The sequence below is a fragment of the Squalius cephalus genome (genome assembly GCF_949319135.1).
Source record: "Squalius cephalus genome assembly, chromosome: 2".
Lineage (NCBI taxonomy): Eukaryota > Metazoa > Chordata > Actinopteri > Cypriniformes > Leuciscidae > Squalius > Squalius cephalus.
Window position 1 is genome coordinate 64468361 of NC_137123.1, and position 15743 is coordinate 64484103.

Consider the following 15743-nt stretch of genomic DNA (forward strand, 5'->3'; position numbering starts at 1 on the left):
TTTGGGTGAACTATCGCTTTAATTTCTGCAGAATGATAAAATGGAATGTTCCTTTAATGTTCAAATAACCAAGAAAAAAGCGTTAAACATTTAATAAACTGGACATTTTGAAAGTTCTTAGGACATATTTGTGTTAGCAGTGTTGTTTGTTACCTGAGTGTTCCAGATTTAAACACAGGGGAGATCGGGCTAGTTATCACATGTTCTGAATCTCAGAAACTAGGTTTTGAGACAAAAGTCCAAATACACAAATGCTTGATTTCTTTTGTTAGTTTGTTGGGTTTAAAAGTCCAGTTTTAAAATGTCCTCCACAATAATTGTTTAATATATGTTGTGTAAACAAGTGAAGGCAAATAAAACACACTGACACAATCAGACAGTCACTAATTAAGCTAAATTTGAATTGAAACAATACTTCATAAATCTCAGTTGTTAATTATATCATTCAATTCAATTCACATTTATTTGTGTAGCGCTTTTCACAATACACATCGTTTCAGAGCAGCTTTACAGAAAATACATGAGTCCACATTACAGCTTAGAGTGATCTGTTATCAGAGGAAACTGTCTGAGTTATGCATTTCAGAATATACAAAATCACAGTTCGCTAAAAATGTATTCATTTAAATAATGCAATAATTTAAGGCAGAAACAATGAGCTCATTGAAGTAGTGAATACTTGTTTGTTAACAAATGATTATGACATTTAGAAAAATGTAGCATTGGTGTAAACCAAGGTAAACCAATGTTTTATATTTCTTATGTTACCTTTTTCCTTTTTTTTGATGTTTCATGAAATTATTTGTGCTTTATAGTCATTTTACTGTTGAGTTATTGTAGTTTGTGTGAAGTTTCCCATTGTAACAATTTCAATGTGTGTTTAATGAACCGTGTATTATTTTCGTATATATTATTATTTTGGGGCCATTGCAGTTGAGAGCTGCTAAATCTGTTATTCCTTACTCTGAGTTTATCACACAACATTATCATCTTTAAGGGTCCAAAAGTGAGTTTTCACAGTGATGCCACAGAAGAACCTCAGAAAACCTTTCAGTGATCAGCTCTTAAAAGAATTGACTTTTTTATTAATGTGAAAAACATTTTAATAAGCTAAAAAAAAATTTTCCCACATATAAAACACATTGATGCCAGTACCTTTATTTTTGTGATATAATCTGATGTTTATATGCTCTTAAATTCAGAAGGTTCATTACAAAACCTGAACACCAGAGAATTTTGTAAAAGTGTTACTTGATAATGAATGAAGCGATGCTATTCTGTTTATTCTTTATATACAGTATGGACTGAAGGTCGATGTCAAACAAGCTTTCATTCCGTCTCATACTGAACAGTTTTGTCTTTACGAATGGAAGCCTGTCACTTCACACTTATGAAACGCTTATTTTATTAATTATTTTTTATTGTGAACGTGTGACTTTGACTCCTCCTGTTTCCTCCAAGCGGAAAGAACTTCATCATCCTCCATTTCTTGGGCCAGCCTTGCTCTCGCCCTCTGCTTGATCTGAGCAATATAAGCCGACATCTCCTCGTCGTCCTCCTCTTCCCGTCCCGGTTTACCCGTCCTCACAGTCTCACTGTTCTCGTGTGACTTCTGCTTTGCTGAGTAGCTCTGATAACTGCCTCTCTCCTCGTCCTCGGATCCAGCATAAGATCTCCTGGGTCTGTAATTAGCAGCTTCACTCAAGCCGTTATACGGAGGTGGGGATCTCCGAGATCGATCGTTAAACTCCGGACTGGGATCTCGACTCAAGTCCATGTCAGCATCAGCCCGATGCCTGGATGCGAATGTTGAGGAAAAGCTATACTCCTCTTCTTCTGCTTCCACTGAAACTGAGCTCCTTCGGCTCAGGAGGTCGAACTCCGTGGGTTCCTCGATCCCGTCGTACGACGGACGAGACATTCGCAACGGCTCGGCGTCTCCATCATAAGGCTTTGGTTTGCTCGGAGGAGGTCTTACATTTTTGAGCCACTCATCAATACTGCTGTTGCTGGTGGGGTTCCTGGCTGAAGCCGGGAGGTTCAGGATTCCTGAACGCCCATAATCTCTTTTGGGTTTGGGTTTCTGAGAGGAACGCGCTGCCAAATCCTCAAATCCGTTGGATTTTCCAAGATCGGCTTCATCTTCATCGTCCTCCTTTGTTTTTTTCTTCTTGTATAACGTACTTCGCTTGTTGTCCTCTGCGATCTTCTTCACCTCGTAGGACGCCATCTTGTCCCGCATATCAGACTTGAATTCTTTCTCCATGGTGTCCAGTTTGTGAAGGTTCACCTGGTCTTGGAAGAGACTGTATAGTGGGACACTGGTCGTAGTAATCTTGCTCCTGCGTGATCCCAACCCGGACACCGAGGAAAGGTTTGATGAAAGCACGGATTCGGCTCTCCCGCCAGACCGCACGGATTCGGCTCGACTCCGGGAGAGAAAGCTTGAAGACGTGGATCCGCTCAACACTGAGGCTTTCTCATCGTCTGCTCCTCGTGCCGAGACTCCCACACTGAACACCGATCCCGCTCGGGAAGGGCCGAGACTCGCTCCCATCAGCATCTCTGTTTGCTTCTGCATGAGAGTGTCATTGACCACGTTGGCTATCCAGTTTTGAATGTTGGCGAGGTTCACCATGGGCTCTCCGTTCGGACCCAGGACCGGAGCTGGAGTAGGAGGCTCTTGGGGAACTGGGATCTGGGATCGAGTGCTACGCCCTGACAGCACCGAGGATCTTTCGCTCAGCACTGACACGCTATCGTCTGCTATCGGAAAGGCTCCGGCACAGAAGGCGGACAGTGGGATTACGCTCCCGGTGCTCTCCGTTTCCCATCCGCACACCGACTGGCTCTCCTCCAGGGTTTTCCGTGTGCGTTCCAGAAGCTCCTCTCTGCGCTGACGTCTCTTAATCGTGGCCGTGTCCTCGCCCCGACTCATCTCCACAATCTCATTCTTGTTCTCTTCCCCGCCAAACTTCTTCTGCTGCTTGAGTTTCCAGGTCTGATATGCCGTTAAGTTGACGTCCTCCAATGAGGGAGTGGGCGCTTCCGTCTCAGGCTCCGTTTGCTCCCCGTTATCCGCGTCTTTTTTGTTCCATCCGAACTGAATTCGCTTAATCTTCCATCTTTCCAAAGGTGTCAGATTTTCTTTGTTCTTTTTGCAGAAGTTGTACATGGAGCTGCTGTCGGAGAGCATGCTCTCCACGTCGTCGTCGATCTTCTTCTGGCTGGCTTCGCTGTTGGTGTCCTCGTCTGCCTCTTTGAGCCGGTACCGAGCGGCGGCCTGCTCCTCGATCTCCTTCAGTCGCTGCTTCCAGAGGTCCGCGTAACTGCTGGTTGTGGATCCTGAATCTGAAGCGGGTCGACGGGGACGGCGTCTGATGCGTTCCTTCAGCATTTGCACATCTTCGCTGGTCACGCTCTCCAGGTCCTCTGGTTGCTTTCTCTCGGACAGAGACTCGTTGTCCTCGTTGTCCTCCCCGTCGCACAGAAGTTGGGCTTCCCACCAGTCCTCGCTTTGGTACTTCTCGTTTCGCTTCTGCCACTCCCTAATCATGCCATCAACATCCCCATCTTCATCATCACAGTCTTTCCCAGGGAGCGACGGGTCCTGTGTGGTTTCCTCCATCTCGGGTTTGTTCGGGTCGTTGAGAAGTCGTGCTCTTAGCGCAGCGGCTGAAGAAGCCACACTACTCATGACGCTCCCACCGTCCTCCTCTTCTTCCATCATGATAGAGTCCGCTTTAACCCCGAACATGCTCTCCTCCTCGTCGAGACGAGCCCGCGTGTCAATCACTGAGCACTGGCTGAGGGTGTCGTCATCTTCATCTCGCTCCTCCATTAGAGTCTCGTTGAGTTGCCGGAGTTGCTTTATGAAACCTTCATTGGGGTTGATGGCCCGTTTCTTTCTGATCTCCAGCAGCGCCTCCGTGATGCTCATGTTCTGGAAGATCATGAGATAAGCAGCGACAAGCACGGCTGACCGGCTCACACCCATCATCGAGTCCACGAGCACCTTGCCTGAAAGGGAATAAAAGAAAATCATCATCATTATCATATTTGCGCAATTTCATCATATTTGTCACACACATTGGAAATGTCAATTGGCATGTTAAGCCTCCAACCCCAGCAAGCAATAGCCATCAGGTTAACTATAGACCCGATACAGTCTGGCTATGAGTAGGTTATCTATAGACCCGATATAGTCCGGCTATGAGTAGGTTAACTATAGACCCGATATAGTCCAGCTATGAGTAGGTTAACTAGAGACCCGATATAGTCCGGCTATGAATAGGTCAACTATGAGTAGGTTAACTATAGACCCGATTTAGTCCGGCTATGAGTAGGTTAACTATAGACCCGATATAGTCCAGCTATGAGTAGGTTAACTAGAGACCCGATATAGTCCGGCTATGAGTAGATTAACTATGAGTAGGTTAACTATAGACCCGATTTAGTCCGGCTATGAGTAGTTTAACTTGAGACCCGATATAGTCCGGCTATGAGTAGGTTATCTATAGACCTGATATAGTCCAGCTATGAGTAGGTTAACTTGAGACCCAATATAGTCCAGCTATGAGTAGGTTATCTATAGACCTGATATAGTCCAGCTATGAGTAGGTTAACTATAGACCCGATATAGTCCGGCTATGAGTAGGTTAACTATAGACCCGATATAGTCCGGCTATGAGTAGGTTAACTATAGACCCGATTTAGTCCGGCTATGAGTAGGTTAACTATAGACCCGATTTAGTCCGGCTATGCGTAGGTTAACTATAGACCCGATATAGTTCGGCTATGAGTAGGTTAACTATAGACCCGATATAGTCCAGCTATGAGTAGGTTAACTATAGACCCGATTTAGTCCGGCTATGCGTAGGTTTACTATAGACCCGATATAGTCCAGCTATGAGTAGGTTAACTATAGACCCGATTTAGTCCGGCTTTGAGTAGGTTAACTATAGAGACCCGATATAGTCCAGCTATGAGTAGATTAACTATAGGCCCGATGTAGTCCGGCTATGAGTAGGTTAACTATAGACCCGATATAGTCCGGCTATGAATAGGTTAACTATAGACCCGATATAGTCCGGCTATGAGTAGGTTATCTATAGACCCGATATAGTCCGGCTGTGAGTAGGTTAACTATAGACCCGATATAGTCCAGCTATGAGTAGGTTAACTATAGACCCGATATAGTCCAGCTATGAGTAGGTTAACTAGAGACCCGATTTAGTCCGGCTATGCGTAGGTTAACTATAGACCCGATATAGTTCGGCTATGAGTAGGTTAACTATAGACCCGATATAGTCCAGCTATGAGTAGGTTAACTATAGACCCGATTTAGTCCGGCTATGCGTAGGTTAACTATAGACCCGATTTAGTCCGGCTATGAGTAGTTTAACTTGAGACCCGATATAGTCCGGGTATGAGTAGGTTATCTATAGACCTGATATAGTCCAGCTATGAGTAGGTTAACTTGAGACCCAATATAGTCCAGCTATGAGTAGGTTATCTATAGACCTGACATAGTCCAGCTATGAGTAGGTTAACTATAGACCCGATATAGTCCGGCTATGAGTAGGTTAACTATAGACCCGATATAGTCCGGCTATGAGTAGGTTAACTATAGACCCGATTTAGTCCGGCTATGAGTAGGTTAACTATAGACCCGATTTAGTCCGGCTATGCGTAGGTTAACTATAGACCCGATATAGTTCGGCTATGAGTAGGTTAACTATAGACCCGATATAGTCCAGCTATGAGTAGGTTAACTATAGACCCGATTTAGTCCGGCTATGCGTAGGTTTACTATAGACCCGATATAGTCCAGCTATGAGTAGGTTAACTATAGACCCGATTTAGTCCGGCTTTGAGTAGGTTAACTATAGAGACCCGATATAGTCCAGCTATGAGTAGGTTAACTAGAGACCCGATTTAGTCCGGCTATGCGTAGGTTAACTATAGACCCGATATAGTTCGGCTATGAGTAGGTTAACTATAGACCCGATATAGTCCAGCTATGAGTAGGTTAACTAGAGACCCGATATAGTCCGGCTATGAGTAGATTAACTATGAGTAGGTTAACTATAGACCCGATTTAGTCCGGCTATGAGTAGGTTAACTTGAGACCCGATATAGTCCGGCTATGAGTAGGTTATCTATAGACCTGATATAGTCCAGCTATGAGTAGGTTAACTTGAGACCCAATATAGTCCAGCTATGAGTAGGTTAACTATAGACCCGATATAGTCCGGCTATGAGTAGGTTGACTATAGACCCGATATAGTCCGGCTATGAGTAGGTTAACTATAGACCCGATTTAGTCCGGCTATGAGTAGGTTAACTCTAGACCCGATATAGTTCGGCTATGAGTAGGTTAACTATAGACCCGATATAGTCCGGCTATGAGTAGATTAACTATGAGTAGGTTAACTATAGACCCGATTTAGTCCGGCTATGAGTAGGTTAACTTGAGACCCGATATAGTCCGGCTATGAGTAGGTTATCTATAGACCTGATATAGTCCAGCTATGAGTAGGTTAACTTGAGACCCAATATAGTCCAGCTATGAGTAGGTTATCTATAGACCTGATATAGTCCAGCTATGAGTAGGTTAACTATAGACCCGATATAGTCCGGCTATGAGTAGGTTGACTATAGACCCGATATAGTCCGGCTATGAGTAGGTTAACTATAGACCCGATTTAGTCCGGCTATGCGTAGGTTAACTATAGACCCGATATAGTTCGGCTATGAGTAGGTTAACTATAGACCCGATATAGTCCAGCTATGAGTAGGTTAACTATAGACCCGATTTAGTCCGGCTATGCGTAGGTTAACTATAGACCCGATTTAGTCCGGCTATGCGTAGGTTAACTATAGACCCGATATAGTTCGGCTATGAGTAGGTTAACTATAGACCCGATATAGTCCAGCTATGAGTAGGTTAACTATAGACCCGATTTAGTCCGGCTATGCGTAGGTTAACTATAGACCCAATCTAGTCTGGCTATGAGTAGGTTAACTATAGACCCGATATAGTCCGGCTGTGAGTAGGTTAACTATAGAGTAGACCCTATATAGACCCGATATAGTCCGGCTATGAGTAGGTTAACTATAGACCCGATATAGTCCGGCTATGAGTAGATTAACTATAGACCCGATATAGTCCGGCTATGAGTAGATTAACTATAGACCCGATATAGTCCAGCTATGAGTAGATTAACTATAGACCCGATTTAGTCCGGCTATGAGTAGGTTAACTATAGACCCGATATAGTCCGGCTATGAGTAGGTTAACTATAGACTCGATATAGTCCGGCGATGAGTAGATTAACTATAGACCCGATATAGTCCAGCTATGAGAAGGTTAACTAGAGACCCGATATAGTCTGGCTGTGAGTAGGTTAACTATAAGTAGGTAAACTATAGACCCGATTTAGTCCAGCTATGAGTAGATTAACTATAGACCCGATGTAGTTCGGCTATGAGTAGGTTAACTATAGACCCGATATAGTCCGGCTATGAGTAGGTAATCTATAGACCCGATATAGTCCAGCTATGAGTACATTAACTATAGACCCGATATAGTCCAGCTATGAGTAGGTTAACTATAGACCCGATATAGTCCAGCTATGAGTAGGTTAACTATAGACCCGATATAGTCCAGCTATGAGTAGGTTATCTATAGACCCGATATAGTCCGGCTATGAGTAGGTTAACTATAGACCCGATATAGTCCGGCTATGAGTAGGTTAACTAGAGACCCGATATAGTCAGGCTATGAGTAGGTTAACTATAAGTAGGTAAACTATAGACCCGATTTAGTCCAGCTATGAGTAGATTAACTATAGACCCGATGTAGTCCGGCTATGAGTAGGTTAACTATAGACCCGATATAGTCCGGCTATGAGTAGGTAATCTATAGACCCGATATAGTCCAGCTATGAGTAGATTAACTATAGACCCAATATAGTCCAGCTATGAGTAGGTTAACTATAGACCCGATATAGTCCAGCTATGAGTAGGTTAACTATAGACCCGATATAGTCCAGCTATGAGTAGGTTAACTATAGACCCGATATAGTCCGGCTATGAGTAGGTAATCTATAGACCCGATATAGTCCAGCTATGAGTAGATTAACTATAGACCCGATATAGTCCGGCTATGAGTAGGTTAACTATAGACCCGATATAGTCCGGCTATGAGTAGGTAATCTATAGACCCGATATAGTCCAGCTATGAGTAGGTTAACTATAGACCCGATATAGTCCGGCTATGAGTAGGTTAACTATAGACCCGATATAGTCCAGCTATGAGTAGATTAACTATAGACCCGATATAGTCCGGCTATGAGTAGGTAATCTATAGACCCGATATAGTCCAGCTATGAGTAGGTTAACTATAGACCCGATACAGTCCGGCTATGAGTAGGTAATCTATAGACCCGATATAGTCCGGCTATGAGTAGATTAACCATAGACCCGATATAGTCCGGCTATGAGTAGGTTAACTATAGACCCGATTTAGTCCGGCTATGAGTAGGCTAATTATAGACCCGATATAGTCCGGCTATGAGTAGGTTTACTGTAGACCCGATATAGTCCGGCTATGAGTAGATTAACTATAGACCTGACATAGTCCGGCTCAAGTAGTTTTTTTGGACAAGTACTTTTTACTCTACTATGTTTTTTGAGTACTCTTTCCACCACTGCATGTCATTTTTGCCAAAATAACTTGCGAGATGTATGATATTCCATCATGTTAGCAAAGTCAACAGTGATTACAAGCTGTTTGGTTTCATTTCTTTGACATGTTCTATGCTATTTAGCCCACTTATAGTCAAAACTGATTCATTGTATTTTTTGGCCAGCGCATGAGATGGTTGATATCCCATCATGTTACCAATGTCAATAATATCTACAAGATGTAAGTGTCATTTCATGATATGGTCAATCTGTAGTCACAATTTAGCTATTAGATGGCTATTAGACGTATTTTAAATGTAAAATTGCTTGCTGGGACAGGGCCTGCGGCCAACTGAATTTCTCTAGTCTTGGCTCATTAACATTGATGAAATCATGTGACTGGGTGCGCTTGATTATCAAGCTACATCATGACCTAGTTAATATACATGAGCCAAGCTTTCATAAATTCTCTCCCAGAGCCTGATGTCAGGAACAAAATGAGAAGACAGACTACTCATACAGAACAATCAATGGCAAAACAACCTCCATTAACGGGGAGAGAAATTCTGAACCACATTCAGATCTGATATGCAATAAATAACACAAAAATTCTCAACTTTAAAATGCAAATCCATTACGTTATATTGATAGTTCACCCAAAAACGCAACTGTCTCATCATTTAATTACCCTCCAGTTGTGGAGCACTAGATGATGAGCGACTACAGTCACTCACTGTCATTGCAGGGAAAAAGATGATTCAGGTCATCATTCTCTAGCATTCTGCTAAATACTGTCTTTTGTGTTCAGCAGAAGAAAGAAGGTCATGAGGGTCAGTAAATGATGACAGAATGATCCCCTCTAGTGGTTGACCTCTGAACTGCAGCACATGTTGCCCATGGGTTTACTGACCCTGACGCTTTTATCAAAAGCGACTAATAAATGAGGACAGGCGTGTTGATCAGGGTTGGATCTGAATCTACAGTAATACTTAGATTGTAACGTCAGATCAGATCTATGCAACATTAAGTATTATGAGCTGATGAATGTTTTGGAAACTGGAAGTTTACATCCTAATAATTATTAAAAAATAATAATCAAACACCGTCATGATAGAAAGATTAAATTAAAGAGAAGCAATCTTTCTTACTGCTAACACTCTTTATTACAGATCCAAAGGGTTTATTTCACAGTGATGCCAAGAACCATTTCTGGTTCCTCACAAACTTTTCAATGATCAGTTCTTAAAAGAAAATTTTTTTTCTTAGTTTGAAGAACATTTTAATAATCTAAAGAGCTGAATGGAAAGATTCTGTGGATGTGAAAGGTTCTTCATGGAACCATCGATGCCGATACAGAACCGTTATAGAGTGTGATCTTAGTTTCTGGCGTGTTCTCCTGACTCGATTCAGATTCTGAAGAGGTTCCTGTATATCTGTGTCACTAACTCTAAAAATAAGCGAGTGAGACATGACAGAGTCCAGGCCGGTGAGTTAATTTGGTATCTTCGGTTTGTTTATCTATGACAGGAACAGTGTGTTACTCACAGATTTGGGTGTAAAGTCTTCTGCTACAATTTTTACGCATTTAGCCAAACATTTAAAGAACAAATTGTAACACTTTACAATAAGGTTCATTAGTTAACATTAGTTAATGAATAGACTAACATGAACTAACAATGAGCAATACATTTTTGACAGTATTTATTCATCTTTGTTAATGTTAGTTAAAATACAGCTGTTCATTGTTAGTTCATGTTAGTTCACAGTGCATTAACTAATGTTAACAAGTACAAACTTTGATTTTAATAATGTATTAGTAAATGTTGAAATTAATATGATCTTAGATTAATAAATGCTGTAGAAGTGTTCATTCTTAGTTCATGTTAACTAAGGTAGTTAACTAATGCACCTTATTGTAAAGTGTTACCGATTTTTTTTGTTGAAAAACAAACAATATTAACCTCCGACATAATAATGACTAAAAGGAACGTTTCCTAAACTCACCCCTGTGTGTCAGCAAAGCATCATCCAGAAACTCGGCACATGAGCGGAAGTGAGGAGAGATGTCCGCGTCGGGGAAGTCGTCCACCTCGATGCCCATATAGGTGATGTTCATGCCCTGGTAGAAGAGCTCGCCGGTGTAGACGCCGGTGCCGTGACCCGCGTTCACCACGTGAGTGATGCCGAGGCGTTTGAGACGGGATTTATTCACAGCCACCGACCTGAAGCAGAGAACAGGCAAACATATCAGCCTGTCATTTACTACAGTAAAGCAACAGCATTAGACTGATAAACTGATGTTTCGCACGTTCCTGTAAAAACAAATGAAAAGAATGTTGTGGGTTTAATGCAAATTGTGTCAAAATGTCGATTACTTGTACTTTCATTGTAAAGGTTTTATAAAGGATTTGGTTATACTTTATTTTAAGTTGTCATTGCTACTGTGTAATTATATATTTAAAGGGCTAGTTCACCCAAAAATTAGGCCATGATTTACTTACTTACTCAAGTCATCCTAAGTCCTATGACATTCTTCTTTCAGACGAACACAATCAGAGTTATATTAAAAAATGTCCTGGCTCTTCCAAGCTTTATAATGGCAGTGAATGGCTGTTTCTGTTTTGAAGTTCATAAAAATGCATCTATCCATCATAAAAGTGCATCTATCCATCATAAAAGCGCATCCATCATCATAAAAGCGCATCCATCATAAAAGTGCATCTATCCATGATAAAAGTGCATCTATCATCATAAAAGTGCATCTGTCCATCATAAAAGTGCATCTATCCATCATAAAAGTGCACCTATCCATCATAAAAGTGCATCTGTCCATCATAAAAGTGCATCTATCCATCATAAAAGTGCATCTATCATCATAAAAGTGCATCTATCATCATAAAAGCGCATCCATCATAAAAGTGCATCTATCCATGATAAAAGTGCATCTATCATCATAAAAGTGCATCTGTCCATCATAAAAGTGCATCTATCCATCATAAAAGTGCATCTATCATCATAAAAGCGCATCCATCATCATAAAAGCGCATCCATCATAAAAGTGCATCTATCCATGATAAAAGTGCATCTATCATCATAAAAGTGCATCTGTCCATCATAAAAGTGCATCTATCCATCATAAAAGTGCACCTATCCATCATAAAAGTGCATCTGTCCATCATAAAAGTGCATCTATCCATCATAAAAGTGCATCTATCCATCATAAAAGTGCATCTATCATCATAAAAGCGCATCCATCATAAAAGTGCATCTATCCATGATAAAAGTGCATCTATCATCATAAAAGTGCATCTGTCCATCATAAAAGTGCATCTATCCATCATAAAAGTGCACCTATCCATCATAAAAGTGCATCTGTCCATCATAAAAGTGCATCTATCCATCACAAAAGTGCATCTGTCCATCATAAAAGTGCATCTATCCATGATAAAAGTGCATCTATCATCATAAAAGTGCATCTATCCATGATAAAAGTGCATCTATCATCATAAAAGTGCATCTATCATCATAAAAGTGCATCTATCATCATAAAAGCGCATCCATCATAAAAGTGCATCTATCCATGATAAAAGTGCATCTATCATCATAAAAGTGCATCTGTCCATCATAAAAGTGCATCTATCCATCATAAAAGTGCATCTGTCATCATAAAAGTGCATCTGTCATCATAAAAGCGCATCCATCATAAAAGTGCATCTATCCATCATAAAAGTGCATCTGTCCATCATAAAAGTGCATCTATCATCATAAAAGTGCATCTATCATCATAAAAGCGCATCCATCATAAAAGTGCATCTATCCATGATAAAAGTGCATCTATCATCATAAAAGTGCATCTGTCCATCATAAAAGTGCATCTATCATCATAAAAGTGCATCTATCCATCATAAAAGTGCATCTATCATCATAAAAGCGCATCCATCATAAAAGTGCATCTATCCATCATAAAAGTGCATCTATCATCATAAAAGTGCATCTATCCATCATAAAAGTGCATCTATCCATCATAAAAGTGCACCTATCCATCATAAAAGTGCATCTGTCCATCATAAAAGTGCATCTATCCATCACAAAAGTGCATCTGTCCATCATAAAAGTGCATCTATCCATGATAAAAGTGCATCTATCATCATAAAAGTGCATCTATCCATGATAAAAGTGCATCTATCATTATAAAAGTGCATCTATCCATCATAAAAGTGCATCTGTCCATCATAAAAGTGCATCTATCATCATAAAAGTGCATCTGTCCATCATAAAAGTGCATCTATCCATGATAAAAGTGCATCTATCATCATAAAAGTGCATCTATCCATCATAAAAGTGCATCTATCCATCATAAAAGTGCATCTATCCATCATAAAAGTGCATCTATCATCATAAAAGCGCATCCATCATAAAAGTGCATCTATCCATGATAAAAGTGCATCTATCATCATAAAAGCGCATCCATCATCATAAAAGCGCATCCATCATAAAAGTGCATCTATCATCATAAAAGTGCATCTGTCCATCATAAAAGTGCATCTATCCATCATAAAAGTGCACCTATCCATCATAAAAGTGCATCTGTCCATCATAAAAGTGCATCTATCCATCACAAAAGTGCATCTGTCCATCATAAAAGTGCATCTATCCATGATAAAAGTGCATCTATCATCATAAAAGTGCATCTATCCATGATAAAAGTGCATCTATCATTATAAAAGTGCATCTATCCATCATAAAAGTGCATCTGTCCATCATAAAAGTGCATCTATCATCATAAAAGTGCATCTGTCCATGATAAAAGTGCATCTATCATCATAAAAGTGCATCTATCCATCATAAAAGTGCATCTATCCATCATAAAAGTGCATCTATCCATCATAAAAGTGCATCTATCATCATAAAAGCGCATCCATCATAAAAGTGCATCTATCCATGATAAAAGTGCATCTATCATCATAAAAGTGCATCTATCATCATAAAAGTGCATCTATCCATCATAAAAGTGCATCTATCCATCATAAAAGTGCATCTGTCCATCATAAAAGTGCATCTGTCCATCATAAAAGTGCATCTATCATCATAAAAGTGCATCTGTCCATCATAAAAGTGCATCTGTCCATCATAAAAGTGCATCTCTCCATCATAAAAGTGCATCTATCCATTATAAAAGTGCATCTGTCCATCATAAAAGTGCATCCATCCATCATAAAAGTGCATCTGTCCATCATAAAAGTGCATCTATCCATCATAAAAGTGCATCTGTCCATCATAAAAGTGCATCTATCCATCATAAAAGTGCATCTATCATCATAAAAGTGCATCTATCCGTCATAAAAGTGCATCTATCCGTCATAAAAGTGCATCTATCCATCATAAAAGTGCATCTATCCATCATAAAAGTGCATCTGTCCATCATAAAAGTGCATCTGTCCATCATAAAAGTGCATCTGTCCATCATAAAAGTGCATCTCTCCATCATAAAAGTGCATCTATCCATTATAAAAGTGCATCTGTCCATCATAAAAGTGCATCCATCCATCATAAAAGTGCATCTGTCCATCATAAAAGTGCATCTGTCCATCATAAAAGTGCATCTATCATCATAAAAGTGCATCTATCCGTCATAAAAGTGCATCTATCCATGATATAAGTGCATCTATCCATCATAAAAGTGCATCTCTCCATCATAAAAGTGCATCTATCATCATAAAAGTGCATCTATCCATGATATAAGTGCATCTATCCATCATAAAAGTGCATCTATCCATCATAAAAGTGCATCTGTCCATCATAAAAGTGCATCTGTCCATCATAAAAGTGCATCTGTCCATCATAAAAGTGCATCTGTCCATGATATAAGTGCATCTATCCATCATAATTTACATCATATCAATTCCATCATAAACATTTACTGTTATTATTATGTAAGTACATGTAACATATGTATCAAGGACACTGTAAAATAAAGTGTTACCAAGGATTTTCTGTGGTAACTGGCAATGTGAGAACCTGCCAGTAAAGTTTTGAACCCGTAATATGAGTGTGTGAACCCATGAATCAGCCGGATCAGGGCCGGATCTGAGGAGGTGTGGAGTTCACACACTCATACTACGGGTTCAGAACTTTACTAACTTTACTGAGCCGGATCTGGGCCGACACTACTGCTGTCGGTGAGGGAGAGTAACCGTGTTTCTCCTCTCGTCACACAGATCCGTGTTCCTGAGACTCACTTCTCTGCGATGTAGACGTTGGGCCAGACTTCATCCACGGGGTTGAACGGAGCCTCGAGCCGGTCCTGGATCAGCGCTCTCTGGATGTCCAGCACACACGGCGTGTTGTAGGGGCTGCGGTCGTCCATCATGTCCTTCACACGGTTGTACAGGTCCTCCACCATCAGATGCTCTGCGGACTCCAGCATGAGGTCAGAGGTCACCGGCGTCCTCACTCTCGACTCCAGCTCTGAGGACCGACAGAGACAATACAGATTGTTTCAAAGATTGTTTTCTGGGTGATGCTGTAGGTTTTCTGCTAAACCAGCTCTTCTGCGCAGACCTTCGCTGATGATCTTCTTGGCAGCGATGGCTGAGGACAGATGAATGGGTTCCATGAAGATGCTTTCTGCTTCTGAGCCCGAGATCATGGAGAACCGGTCCGAAACCGTGGAGAAGCGATCGGACATCATGGAGAAACTGCAGCAGATCAAACACACACATGACGTCAGGCTGTAAAAGGTGTGTGTAGCTGATGTTTAACAGTGTTTGGGGGTATATTCAGTGTGTGAGTGAACCTGGGAGAAGGACAGCGCAAGTAATGCGACTGAACGAGTTTAACACTCGCGGCTCCATCCTGATCCTCCACAGCACTGATGCTCTCAGCCGACGACGCCATCACACTACACACACACACCGCAGAGAGAGAGAGAGAGAGAGGAGAGAGAGAGAGAGAGAGCGAGAGCGAGAGCGAGAGAGAGAGAGAGAGAGAGCGAGAGAGAGAGAGAGAGAGCGAGAGAGAGAGAGAGAGAGAGAAGAGCGAGAGAGCGAGAG

General features: G+C 41.2%; 1 protein-coding gene across 2 annotated transcripts in view; it reads right to left on the reverse strand.

Moving 5' to 3' along the window:
* Window positions 1-375: 375 nt before the first annotated feature.
* Window positions 376-15743, reverse strand: part of dusp27 (dual specificity phosphatase 27) — a 16641-nt gene continuing 1273 nt past the window's right edge. For both annotated transcript variants that reach the window (XM_079864756.1, XM_079864755.1), the window contains 5 exons: window positions 15488-15592; window positions 15253-15389; window positions 14931-15159; window positions 10696-10913; window positions 376-4020 (listed from right to left, as the gene is read on the reverse strand). In XM_079864756.1, the coding sequence (XP_079720882.1) occupies window positions 1412-4020; window positions 10696-10913; window positions 14931-15159; window positions 15253-15389; window positions 15488-15588 (3294 nt within the window). In that variant the 5' untranslated portion in view covers window positions 15589-15592 and the 3' untranslated portion in view covers window positions 376-1411. The remainder of the gene's footprint in view (window positions 4021-10695; window positions 10914-14930; window positions 15160-15252; window positions 15390-15487; window positions 15593-15743) is intronic.